The sequence below is a fragment of the Heptranchias perlo genome, chromosome 13 (assembly GCF_035084215.1).
Source record: "Heptranchias perlo isolate sHepPer1 chromosome 13, sHepPer1.hap1, whole genome shotgun sequence".
NCBI lineage: Eukaryota > Metazoa > Chordata > Chondrichthyes > Hexanchiformes > Hexanchidae > Heptranchias > Heptranchias perlo.
In genome coordinates this window covers 13547109-13561010 of record NC_090337.1, presented here as the reverse complement: position 1 = coordinate 13561010, position 13902 = coordinate 13547109, and the positions used below count along the sequence as shown (strand labels likewise).

Below are 13902 nucleotides of genomic sequence, written 5' to 3'. Positions count from 1 at the left end.
CATAGGTAAAAAAAAAGGGATGGGGTCCTGCAAGGTGAATTTAAGGAGTTAGGAGATAAATTAAAAAGCAGGACTTCAAAGGTAGTGATCTCAGGATTACTACCGATGCCACGTGCTAGTGAGTATAGGAACAGGAGAATAGACAGGATGAATGCGTGGCTGCAGGGATGGTGTAGGAGGGAGGGATTTAGATTCCTGGGACACTGGGACCGGTTCTGGGGAAGGTGGGACCTGTACAAGCGTGACGGGTCACACCCGAGCAGGACCGGGACCAATGTCCTCGTGGGGGTGTTTGCCAGTGCTGTTGGGGAAGGTTTAAACCAGAGTGGCAGGGGGATGGGAACCTGAGTGGGGAGTCAGAAGGGAATAAAGTTGAGAGCAGCAAGAGAGGGGAAGACCCAGGGGAAATCTACAATACAAATAGTACAAACAGTTGTTCAAGAACAAGTGAAAGGGAAAAGCGTAGAGCAGCGGAAAGAAAGTGTACTTTAGGCACGACAGATAAAATAAAAACTAGAAGACGTAAGGCGATTAACCCAGCATCAAAGCTGTGGCAGGGGGTTGGGAACCTGAGCAGTGAGACAGAGGAAAGCGTGTCAGGAAGGGACAGAAGGTATGGAGTAAAAGGTAAAGTGTTAAAAAAGGAAAAAGCAGGAACTAAGTGTCACAAAACATATTTGAAAGTTCTTTATCTGAACGCACGTAGCATTCGTAACAAAATGGACGAGTTAACGGCACAAATAACTACGTATGGGTATGATCTTGTGGCCATTACAGAAACATGGCTGCAGGGTGACGACGACTGGGAATTAAATATGCCAGGGTATTTAACAATCAGGAAGGACAGGCAGGAAGGAAGGGGAGGTGGGGTGGCTATGTTAATAAGGGAAGGAATCACTGTAATACAGAGAAATTATATTGGGACAAAGGATCAGGATAATGAAACAGTTTGGGTAGTGATAAGGAATAATAAGGGGAAAAAACCACTCGTGGGAGTAGTATATAGGCCTCCTAATAGTTGCAACTCTGCTGGAAGAAGTATTAATCAGGAAATAGTCGGGGCATGTAATAAGGGAACAGCTATAATTATGGGGGATTTTAACTATCATATTAACTGGACAAATCAAATTGGGCAGGGCAGCCTTGAGGAAGAGTTTATTGAGTGTATTAGGGATGGATTTCTTGAGCAGTATGTAACTGATCCGACAAGGGGGCAAGCAACCTTGCACCTGGTCCTGTGTAATGAGCCAGGATTAATTAATAATGTCCTAGTTAAGGATCCCCTTGGAATGAGTGACCATAACATGGTTACATTCCATATCCAATTAGAGGGTGAGAAGGTTGGTTCTCAAACAAACGTACTGAGCTTGAATAAAGGAGACTATGATGGTATGAGAGCGGAATTGATTAAAGTGGACTGGGAAAATAGATTAAAGGGTAAGACGGTACATGAGCAGTGGTGTTCATTTAAGGAGTTATTTTACAACTTTCAAAAAATATATATATTCCACTGAGGAAAAAAGGGTGTAAAAGAAATGACAGCCATCCGTGGCTAAGTAAAGAAATTAAGGATAGTATCCGACTAAAAACAAGGACATATAAGGTAGCCAAACTTAGTGGGAGGATAGACGATTGGGAAGTCTTCAAAAGACAGCAAAAAGTAACTAAAGGATTGATTAAGAAAGGGAAGATAGATTATGAAAATAAATTAGCAAAAAATATAAAAACAGATAGCAAGAGTTTCTACAGTTATATAAAAAGAAAAAGGGTGGCTAAGGCAAACGTAGGTCCCTTAGAGGATGAGACCGGGAAATTAATGGTGGGAAACATGGAGATGGCAAAAATGCTGAACAAATATTTTGTTTCAGTCTTTACGGTAGAGGACACTAAGAATATCCCAACACTGGACAAAACAGGGGGCTCTGGGGGGGGGGGGGGAGCTAAATAGGATTAAAATCACTAAGGAATTGGTACTCAGTAAAATAATGGGACTCAAGGCGGATAAATCCCCTGGACCTGATGGCTTACATCCTAGGGTCTTGAGGGAAGTGGCAGTAGGGATTGTGGATGCTTTGGTAATAATTTTCCAAAATTCTCTGGACTCGGCAAAGGTCCCAGCAGATTGGAAAACTGCTAATGTAACAGCCTTATTTAAAAAGGGTAGTAGGCAGAAGGCTGGAAATTATAGACCAGTTAGCCTAATATCTGTGGTGGGTAAAATTTTGGAGTCTATTATTAAGGAGACAGTAGCGGAACATTTGGATAAACATAATTTAATAGGACAAAGTCAGCATGGCTTTACGAAGGGGAAGTCATGTCTGACAAATTTGCTTGAGTTCTTTGAGGACATAACGTGCAGGGTGGATAAAGGGGAACCAGTGGACGTTGTGTATTTAGACTTCCAGAAGGCATTCGACAAGGTGCCACATAAAAGATTATTGCTCAAGATAAAGAATCACTGGATTGGGGGTAATATTCTGGCATGGGTAGAGGATTGGTTATCTAACAGGAAGCAGAGAGTTGGGATAAATGGTACATTCTTGGACTGGCAACCAGTAGCCAGTGATGTTCCGCAGGGGTCGGTGCTGGGTCCCCAACTCTTTACAATCTATATTAACGATTTGGAGGAGGGGACCGAGTGTAACATATCAAAGTTTGCAGATGATACAAAGGTGGGAGGGAAAGTAGAGAGTGAGGAGGACATAAAAAACCTACAAGGGGTTATAGACAGGCTGGGTGAGTGGGCGGAGATTTGGCAGATGCAATACAATATTGGAAAATGTGAGGTTATGCACTTTGGCAGGAAAAATCGGAGAGCAAGTTATTATCTTAATGGCGAGAAACTGGAAAGTACTGCAGTACAAAGGGATCTGGGGGTCCTAGTGCAAGAAAATCAAAAAGTTAGTATGCAGGTGCAGCAGGTGATCAAGAAGGCCAACGGAATGTTGGCTTGTATTGCTAGGGGGATAGAATATAAAAACAGGGAAGTATTGCTGCAGTTATATAAGGTATTGGTGAGACCGGACCTGGAATACTGCATACAGTTTTGGTCTCCATACTTAAGAAAAGACATACTTGCTCTTGAGGCAGTACAAAGAAGGTTCACTCGGTTAATCCCGGGGATGAGGGGGCGGACATATGAGGAGAGGTTGAGTGGATTGGGACTCTACTCATTGGAGTTCAGAAGAATGAGAGGCGATCTTATTGAAACATATAAGATTGTGAAGGGGCTTGATCGGGTGGATGCGGTAAGGATGTTCCCAAGGATGGGTGAAACTAGAACGAGGGGGCATAATCTTAGAATAAGGGGCTGCTCTTTCAAAACTGAGATGAGGAGAAACTTCTTCACTCAGAGGGTAGTAGGTCTGTGGAATTTGCTGCCCCAGGAAGCTGTGGAAGCTACATCATTAAATAAATTTAAAACAGAAATCGACAGTTTCCTAGAAGTAAAGGGAATTAGGGGTTACGGGGAGTGGGCAGGAAATTGGACATGAATTTAGATTTGAGGTTAGGATCAAATCAGCCATGATCTTATTGAATGGCGGAGCAGGCTCGAGGGGCCGATTGGCCTACTCCTGCTCCTATTTCTTATGTTCTTATGAGTTAATCAAGGACAGTCAGCATGGATTTGTTAAGGGAAGGTCGTATCTGACTAACTTGATTGAATTTTTTGAGCAGGTAACAAGGAGGGTCGATGATGGTAACGCGTTTGATGTAGTATACATGGATTTTAGCAAGGATTTTGACAAGGTCCCACATGGCAGACTGGTCAAAAAAGTAAAAGCCCATGGGATCAAAGGGAAAGTGGCTAGTTGGTTCTGAAATTGGCTCAATGCAGGAAGCAAAGGGTAATGGTTGACGGGTGGCATTGCGACTGGAAGGCTGTTTCCAGTGGGGTCCCTCAAGGCTCAGTACTGGGTCCCTTGCTTTTTGTGGTATATATTAATGATTTGGGCTTGATCAAGAAATTTGCAGATGATACAAAAATTGTCCGTGTGGTTGATAGTGAGGAGGAAAGCTGTGGACTGCAGGAAGATATCAATGGACTGGTCAGGTAGGCAGAAAGGTGGTAAATGGAATTCAATCCAGAGAAGTGTGAGTTAATGCATCTGAAGAGGGCAAACAAGGCAAGGGAGTACACAATAAATGGGAGGATAGTTAGAGGTGTAGAGGAACAAAAGAACCTTGGAGTGCATGTCCACAGATCCCTGAAGGTAGCAGGACAGGTAGATAAGGTGGTTAAAAAGGCATACGGGATACTTTCCTTTATTGGCCAAGGCATAGAATATAAGAACAGGGGGTTTATGTTAGAATTGTATAAAATGTTGGTTAGCCACAGCTTGAGTACTGCATACAGTTATGGTCACCACATTACAGGAAAGGTGTGATTGCACTAGAGAGGGTACAAAGGAGATTTACGAGGACGTTGCCAGGGCTGGAGAATTTTAGCTATGCGGAAAGATTGGATAGGCTGGGGTTGTTTTCTTTGGAACAAAGGAGGCTGAGGGGAGATTTAATTGACGTGTATAAAATTATGACGAGACTAGATAGAGTCGATAGGCAGGGCCTATTTCCCTTAGCAGAGAGGTCAGTGACCAGGGGGCATAGATGTAAAGTAATTAGTAGAAGGGTTAGATAGGAGCTGAGGAGAAATTTTTTCACGCAGAGGGTGTGGGGGTCTGGAACTCACTGCCTGAAAGGGTGGTAGAGGCAGAAGCCCTTATCTTATTTAAAAAGTACTTGGATGTGCACTTGAAGTGCCGTAACCTACAGGGCTACGGACCAAGTGCTGGAAAGTGGGATTAAGCTGGATAACTTTTTTACGGCTGGCATGGACACGATGAGCTGAATGGCCTCCTTCTGTGCCATAACTGTCTATAATTTTATGAACAGTTGAAGATGTACAGGACTGGACTGTGCAGTCGACATTGCTGCAGATCTCAGTGTCTGTTTTTGGTACAGTGCAGTCTGACACTATACAAATAAAATAAGTAGCTTTTGTAAATATTTCTTTTCCTATCAGCTTTCTGAAGCTTGCCAATAACTTACCTTGGTGATCACAACATCCCTTGTCTGACCCAGCCTGTGGCATCTGTCGAAGCACTGGTCCTCAGCAGCTGGATTCCAGGCCTGGGACACAAAGACAAATTACAGCACAGCTGGAGCGGCAGTTATTACAAGCCTGAACTGCAGAATACAGGCCTTTCCCCTCTGCAATGACCTGAATTTCTAACTTTATTTTGCTGTGGATGAAAATTCACCAAAAATATTCATCATTAATCTTTGCACATTACAACTTCCAGATGCGACTGGAATAAATAGACTTCGAATTTAGAAGTGAGGCCTTTGGCATCCAGTTTGCACTCTAGAAATGGCCAAAGCTGGACAGGTGGAAGTCAGATTTTGTCAAAGATTTTTCCCCTACAGTTTACTCCAAGCACCGGTGGTGCTGTTGCTACTGGGTTTTGTTAAATCACTTTGCTTTACAGGTTTTATCAGTAGTTTTTTTTTTGTGAACAGGATTTCCTGTGTACGTGACAAACCCCAATTTCACTTTATAACCAGACACTTAGGTAGAGAAAGTGTGCCTGCGGCCTACGTCGGCTTGCCCCGTTTTCCCGAAATTTGAAAATAAAGACAGGTGATTTACAGAATACAAATCTGAGACTTCTAAACCAATAAGGATAAACAGCATCAAGCACCATCTTTTATCAATGATCTGAATTAACGCAACGGGGGAACTAACCACAAGTTTTGCAGATGACACAAAGACACACATGGGAGTTAAATTACAAAAAAAGACTGCAGGCAGATCGAGGTACAATGGGAGTATGGGCCCTTGTCTCGCAGATGTCTTTTAACAGAGAGAAATGTTTGGGGCAACTCCTAAGGGGAAGGACCTCGGGGTTATAGTGCCTGAGTCAGTGTCGTGAGGCTATTGTGAAAGTGAATAGCATGTTATAGAGTATTGCTAGGACAATTAAATATAAAACATGAAGTACTATCCTTTCCTTGTAGAAGGTCTTGGCCAGGCTGCACCGAAAATACAGAGTCCATTTCAGGTTCTCACACGGTGGGGGTTATAGAGACCCTGAAAAAAGGTTCAGAGGAGGGTCACTAGATTGATACCTAGTTTAAGGGCCTTTAGTTACCAGGGCAGACTTGGAGAGCTGGGGCTTTTGGAAAAGTGTACACGTCTAGGAGACATGATTGAGATCTTTAAAATAGGCTAGGGAGGATCGGGGACACAAGTTACTAAAGTATAGAAGTAGGTTAGATGGTAGGAGGCACGTCTTTTCACAGGGTCAATGATCTCTGGAACATGTCGCCGGCACATACAATGAGTGAGGATTCGCTGCAAACACTTAAAAAGGGACCTGGACAAGTTCTTGCCAGTGGCCGACATAACTGCATACAGAAGACAGGTGGGTCATTGGGGAATGTGACACAAATCACTAATCACCATGGCCTCCTGAGGTTTTCTCGATCGCCTTTGGGAGTTGGAAGGTATGTCCCAGATTATTCCCCCAAACTTTTTTCTGCCCCTCCCAGCAGTTTGCGTGATTGTGGGGATGCGGAGTGGGGGCGGTGATGGTGTGTGTAACTTATACTATGCCAGGCCAGGCTCAAAAGGATCCTCTCCTTTTTCGTATGGTTGTAATTGGCTTCCTAGGGGACAGTACACACTGTTCTCACGTCGTCATCTTCTTTCATTCCTGGAAGTTGTCCAGCTTTTTTTTTTCTCCCCCTCAATGCATCTTCTTTTCTGGCAGACTGTCTCTTTGACCCCATATTCCTCAGAGTACTTGGATTGGAGGCCCAAGACATCATTGACAGGAATGATAGGTAAGTGAACATCTGAAATACCTCAATCCCCTCACTCTGTTGCCTTCTCAGCCTCACCAAGCAGTGCTGAATGTACGGAACAGACTGCCCAAGGAGACAGCGGAGCAGAATAGTCGGCAAATTCAAGAGGCAGCAGAGAGTTTTTCTTTGGGTGGAAGCAGCGAGTGAGAAATACAAGAAATAAAAGCATATATTATAGCATTTTTTGAACTTTGGGACCAACCAGATGAATCAATATGGTCTTTTCAAATCCTCAATGTTACTATGTCCTTACTTGATAACTGCTCTACAGTCTAGTGTGAAGTTACTCCAGTTTTGCTCTGGTGCTCTGATGAGCTGAGTCATGGTGAAGGTAGGACCATTAGTTCTTGCAATGCTTTTACACACAGCAATCATATGATCTCAGTGAGGGTCAACCATTATTGAGTGGGTTGTCTAGAAATTTATAGAACGTCAAATGGACGCAAAAGCCTTATTTTTATAATATACATCCATTTTTCCACTAACATCAAAACTACAGCACAGAAACAGGCCATTCGGCCCAACTGGTCTATGCCAGCGTTTATGCTCCACACGAGCCTTACTTTTGTGAAGTGCAGGCAATAAGGTTGCTGAGGTCCGCAATGATTTCTCATCTGCAGCAAAACACACAACATGTGGGTTGATTTTCCTCGCTCAGGTGAGAGATCCTGGTGGGGTAGGGGCCCTTATTGCAAAATCGTGCACAAGCTGCTCACGATTTTCTGTCCCTTCATTTTAACAGGTGGTACACTGCGAGCAGCCCGTGTCCGATTATGAGAGATGGTGTTCAGCCAGGCCAACCTCATGAGCCCCAGCACTGAAGACACAAATCTACCTTGGAACTCAAGTCAACGATCCCAATCTCTACCACCAGCTACCACGGTCATGGAAATACACCAGGGTTAGTATTCTGGAAGCACGAGATGAAAATGGGCTGAAGGGCCTTTTTCATCCAAACCTACCTTTATTTCCACTAATCAGATTCATCAATTAAAAGAAAAAAAAGACTTGCAATTATATAGCGTCTTTCATGATTTCAGGACATCCCAATGCACTTTACAGACAATCACTGTTGTAATGTAGCAAACGTGGCAGCCAATTTGCGCACAGCAAGATCCCACAGATATGACAATGACCAGGTAATCTGTTTTAGGGATATACTGTAATGAATATGGTTTATGTTCCTTTAAAAAAATTAAACACGTCTAGTTCCTAAGTTAGGAAGAGCCAGGTGGATGAGGAACATTGCACACCATTTGCTTAATTTCATGTCTACTTAAAGGAGCAGAGAATACACATTAAACCCAGGCTTTTCAAAACCACAAAAGTGGTTGGACGACACAACTTCTTAGCATTAAACGGGTTGAAGGTTTCTGGCCCATTACTCACAGGGTCCATGAGGAACACGCGAGAAGCCGCTGTCAGATTTAAGCCAACTCCGCCAGCTTTCAGCGACAGCAGCATGATGGTTGGAGAGTCTGGCTTGCTGCTCTGGAAGGACTCGATGGCGTTTATCCGCCGCTTCTGTGGCATCGAGCCATCCAGACGGGTAAAGGCGAAGCCTTCTTGTCTACAAAAACAAAAGAAAAAGTAGAAATGTACACGTAACCCAATTCCACTCAGTTATACCACAGGTCAAAGAAGACAAAGGGCAGCCCTGTTTCACTTATTTTCCTGGCTTCCCAGCTTTGTGGTGTGCATTACCTCTGGCCAAGGCTCAAGTCTGAAGCCTGGTGAACCAGCTACCGCCAACGTGACCTTATTAAATGCAATTCTATCCATAAACAAGGTACGACGTCAACAAGTGTAGCAGGATAAAAAAAACAGACAAACATAGAAAATATTTATAACAAACCATTTAAGGCCCTCTTTATACTACAGGGTTTTCTCCCAGCAACATAGTATAAATAAACATCCAACAACCTCCTAGAACAGGGTTTTCACTCAATACCCTTACTGCCACTGGCACCAAATGGTGGTGTGTACTTTGTATCTACCATTTCTGGGTTTGACTGCAGTGGGCCCACTTATCAGCTTGCCCTTGCAGCACAACAATGCGTTCTAAGCAATGCAACCTGATTGAACCTTCTCCCCTTGATGCTGGGGAAGGGGCAAGGGCTGACTAAAAGTCGCAAACTTTGCACTAACTGCACGTGGGTAAGATTAGTAGACACGCATTAAGATTAGTTATTCATATTCATGACCAAGGCAAAATTGCACACAAGTGAATCTCGCACTCAACAGTTATTGCTGAATCTGCCACAAGGTATGGACAGGTCAGATTCAGCACAACAAAGTCTACCACAGTTACTAAGCTGTTTCGAATGGAAATGGCAGAGTAATATATAGGAGTAAATTGATCCTAAAGTGTGTTAAGTCAGATGCTACTCAATCAGTTTTATTCATATTTTGAGCTGGGGTTCAAAGCGCAGGCCGCAACACAAACAAACTTTGTGGTTGTTCAACAAGCACGATCGTGACATCAGACAAGCTGAAAACTTTAGCTTGGCTTGGGGAAAAACAAAATGGTGGCCTGCAGTGTCAAATGCTGTTATTCCAGGTTTACTTCAGGGACTGATTTTGCCTCGGGAGACCTCGGATGGTTGCAAGGTGAGTCTCAGTGACTTCTGAGGCAATGCTGTAATGTTAAAGCAATGTCAGCTTAGAACTTTCCATGTCCTCTCAAAACCAATTTTGCATAAAGCCAGAAAAACAAAATCTAGAGATTTATTTTTAAACACAGCAGTAAAATTTCATGTTTAATTAAAAGGAGTAGCTTAAGCCCATTTCTGCAAAACTCATCTTTTTTTTTCCGTTCACGGGATGTGGGCATCGCTGGCGAGGCCAGCATTCATTGCCCATCCCTAATTGCCCTCGAGAAGGTGGTAGTGAGCTGCCTTCTTGAACTGCCGCAGTCCATGTGGTGAAGGCTCTCCCAGATAATTAAGTTAGACAATAACTCAGGATGCAATATTCAGAGCAGGTAAAGTCTCCAGAAACTGCGCATCTACCTGAAAGAGCTCCAATTACCACAATGAAATGCATCGGACCAAAGGAAGTAGAGAGGCTCTGCCTTGGGCTGCAGAATGCTAATTTACTTATTTTTTCAGTTGCTTCTAGTGTGTGGATGTTTAAGAAGTGGTACCCATAGATCAGGAAGCTCTTCACAAAATGAACACTGCCACCGCCCCGCCCCACCCCCCTCCTCCTCCTCTAGTCTGGGTGCTGTGCTGGGAAAGTGGAGGCTCCTTATTTCTGGATGAGCTAAGATGGGCTGAATGACCTTCCTTGTCCATAACCAGCTCGTCATCAGTTTTATTTTCCTTTTCTGCAGTTTGTAATATTTCTTGCAACACTTTCAGAAACACTTACTGAAACAGCATCACCTGTTTCATGAATAGCCAGCCAGTCTATCCTTCAGTGCACGGCTTCTTAGCCTCATACTGTACAAACACCGATAAACCCACTGGACGCTGCTTGCTCAAGGAAAGGGTAAACACACGAGGTCTGTACCTACCTGAGAGGAGTTTCTATAAGAGTAAGGAAGGCTGTGAACTGAGACACTACTAAACTCTTGACGGTGGGGTCCTGCTTTCGAAGTTCAATCAAGGAATGCATCAGGGCATCTACCTGCAATTGTATACAGCAACATTATACAGATCAGTATCAGCTGATAATGTATTGTGATGCCTGTTGAACCTTTCTAAAGACTTACAGAATTTTTGTCCCCTTATTGCGACACTTCCTTTTAATTGTCACCATCCCTTTAAATTTTACTTAGGTGCAATTTTCTACTACTAGTACGCTCTCTACACCAGCCAAAGTTTGCATCTGGATCTGTGAACAGTTACGCAAATGGACTGACCCAGGAAATTTGGATTCTATTAGAATTTTACCATTCTAGCAGTATTTGCACCAATTTTTTACCATTTAGACCTGATTTACACCAGTAGAGAAAAATCAACCTCATGGCTGCATGTGACAAATACAGCACAACATATCACTGTACTCAAAATGAGCTATCTCACAGTCAGCCACATAACACTGTAACTGAGATACACAGGGCTGCCTTCTTTTGCTTTCATGTTAGCTTTGTTGATGAAAATTCACTAAAAAATTTTAATCAATATCTCCACACTTTAATTCATCATTGCTGTGTGTAGGATCATGCCATGCACAAAATGGTAGCCATTTCTGCCTGTATAACAAATCACTGAACTTTCAAAGTCATTCATTGTCTGTTACAAATTCAGAGTCTTGGCTTAGATATTCTTTCAGGTACAGCAGTGCTAGTCACGCCCATAAGCGGTCTGTCTGAATGGCTTACTTTTAGGAGTGTGCTTGTACTGTGCAATATCTAACTATACAATATAACACAGGGGTGTAATAGTAGCACCCCCTTGTAATATGAACTAGAAATTTGCATCGTTCACGTGTGCTTCTTCACTCTCTTTGAAGGCAGACTGAGCAAACACATGGTGAGACAAGGCCACACACAATACTTTTTAAAGTTACTTTATTTCACAGTAGGGTGAACATACACAGCAACAGTTACGATCAGATTCAATTATTTCAGATCAGTGCATTTTTTCTGCTCGTAATCACATGCTGCACTTCCCCACATCAGTGGGTCAATCTTGCTCAACCAAACAAAATATATTTTTTAACCACTCCCCTTCAGTCTAACCTTCTCTCAGCCTTTGCTGTACTAGTCTGCCTTTGCAGGGTCACCGATCTTGCGTTTCTATATTATCTCCCTCTCTTCACAACCAGAAAGGAAATTCCCAACAGAATAGATATGCGGGGCACTAAATTGGGCAGTGTGGTGCCCGTTATTTTTTTTATATGTATTTGTTCATGGGATGTGGGAGTCGCTGGCGAGGCCGGCATTTATTGCCCATCCCTAACTGCCCTTGAGAAGGTGGTGGTGAGCCGCCTTCTTGAACCGCTGAAATCCGTGTGGTGACGGTTCTCCCACAGTGCTGTTAGGAAGGGAGTTCCAGGATTTTGACCCAGCGACGATGAAGGAATGGCGATATATTTCCAAGTCGGGATGGTGTGTGACTTGGAGGGGAACGTGCAGGTGGTGTTGTTCCCATGTACTTGCTGCTCTTGTCCTTCTAGGTTGTAGAGGTCGCGGGTTTGGGAGGTGCTGTCGAAGAAGCCTTGGCAAGTTGCTGCAGTGCATCCTGTGGATGGTGCACACTGCAGCCACAGTGCGCCGGTGGTGAAGGGAGTGAATGTTTAGGGTGGTGGATGGGGTGCCAATCAAGCGGGCTGCTTTATCTTGGATGGTGTCGAGCTTTTTGAGTGTTGTTGGAGCTGCACTCATCCAAGCAAGTGGAGAGTATTCCATCACACTCCTGACTTGTGCCTTGTGGATGGTGGAAAGGCTTTGGGGAGTCAGAAGGTGAGTCACTCGCCGCAAAATACCCAGCCTCTGACCTGCTCTTGTATCCACGGTATTTATATGGTTGGTCCAGTTAAGTTTCTGGTCAATGGTGACCCCCAGGATGTTGATGGTGGGGGATTCGACGATGGTAATGCCGTTGAATGTCAAGGGGAGGTGGTTACTCTCTTGTTGGAGATGGTCATTGCCTGGCACTTGTCTGGCGCGAATGTTACTTGCCACTTATCAGCCCAAACCTGGATGTTGTCCAGGTCTTGCTGCATGCGGGCTCGGACTGCTTCATTACTTGAGGGGTTGCGAATGGAACTGAACACTGTGCAATCATCAGCAAACATCCCCATTTCTGACCTTATGATGGAGGGAAGGTCATTGATGAAGCAGCTGAAGATGGTTGGGCCTAGGACACTGCCCTGACGAACTCCTGCAACAATTTTGGCGCTATACAGCCTCTCTGACATCCAAGATGGCGTCTTAGATGCGCATGCACGTTTCCTGCGTGACGTGCGCCAGACATCATCTTGGTATAGGAGTTAGCGCAGGCGCAGATAACAAACGCTGGAATCGTGTAAAGTAGGGAGAAAATGGCTTCAATCAGTGTGCAATGCTGATTTAAAGTGATAGATACCATTTTGGGTCTAAACGCTCAAATCAACGCACAGTCTTAACCCTGACCATCTAAACGTGTCTTAAGAGTCCCTGGAGGACCCCACAACGGCGCTATTTAAAGGGACCATGCAGGATTTACAGGTTAGGGCTGGATTATTGCTTCTGGCTGCCGAGACATTTGTAACTGCTTTAGGAAGTCTCCTATACTTGAATACTAGGACTAGGGGGTATAGCCTAGCATTTAGAGCCAGCGCGTGCAGGAGTGAAGTTAGGAAATGCTTCTACATGCAAAGGTTGGGAGAAGATTGGGAAGCTCTTCTGCAAATGGCAGTTGATGCTAGCTCAATAGCGAATTCTAAATCTGAGATTGATAGATTTCTGTGAACCAAGGGTATTACGGAATATGGGGCTAAGGCGGATATACGGAGTTAGGTCACAGGTCCACCATGATCTCATTGAATGGCGGAACAGGCTCGAGGGGCTGAATGCCACTGCCACTTGCTGCTACTGATATGCGCGACCTTCTCCTGCAAGAAAGCGGGACATGTGTCTGGGCGGTGTGCCCGTCATGTATGAATAGCTGCCAGTGTGTGTGGCCTGTGAGTTGTGGGTGGGCGGCTTACAGCAGCGGTAATGTGTGAGGGCGAGAGGAAGCATCTGATTGGAAGAGTTGAGTACTGATGGAAAGAGATTGTTGGTAGGTGGGTGTTGGGGGGTTTAGTGCATGGAGGAGTGGATGCGGCTAGTGGTTCAGTTGGTAGGAGGTGCCACTTGACAATTGACCTCACTCACCTTGACCACTCAGGTCAAATCATTGAACTTCTTCCTGTACTGCGTCCATGTTCATGATGCTGTGTGCCTGGAATTGACTTCATCCTCTACTGCCTCCCACTGCCTTTTGGGTGTACGTCTGGAGGGCCTCTTGCTCCCCATCCGCGGATATAGGATGTCCCTCCTTCTGTCTACCTCTTGCACCAAGGCCTCTGGTGCATCAGCGGAGAACCTTGGTGCATGGACTC

At 44.4% G+C, this 13902-nt stretch overlaps 1 protein-coding gene across 3 annotated transcripts in view; it reads right to left on the bottom strand.

Moving 5' to 3' along the window:
* hltf (helicase-like transcription factor) overlaps positions 1-13902 on the bottom strand; it is a 73123-nt gene that overhangs the window by 2942 nt on the left and 56279 nt on the right. For 2 of the 3 annotated variants that reach the window (XM_067995008.1, XM_067995007.1), the window contains exons 22-24: positions 10385-10497; positions 8257-8437; positions 5050-5130 (exon numbers count right to left, since the gene is read on the bottom strand). In XM_067995008.1, the coding sequence (XP_067851109.1) occupies positions 5050-5130; positions 8257-8437; positions 10385-10497 (375 nt within the window). The other variant, XM_067995009.1, reaches the window with a different exon arrangement.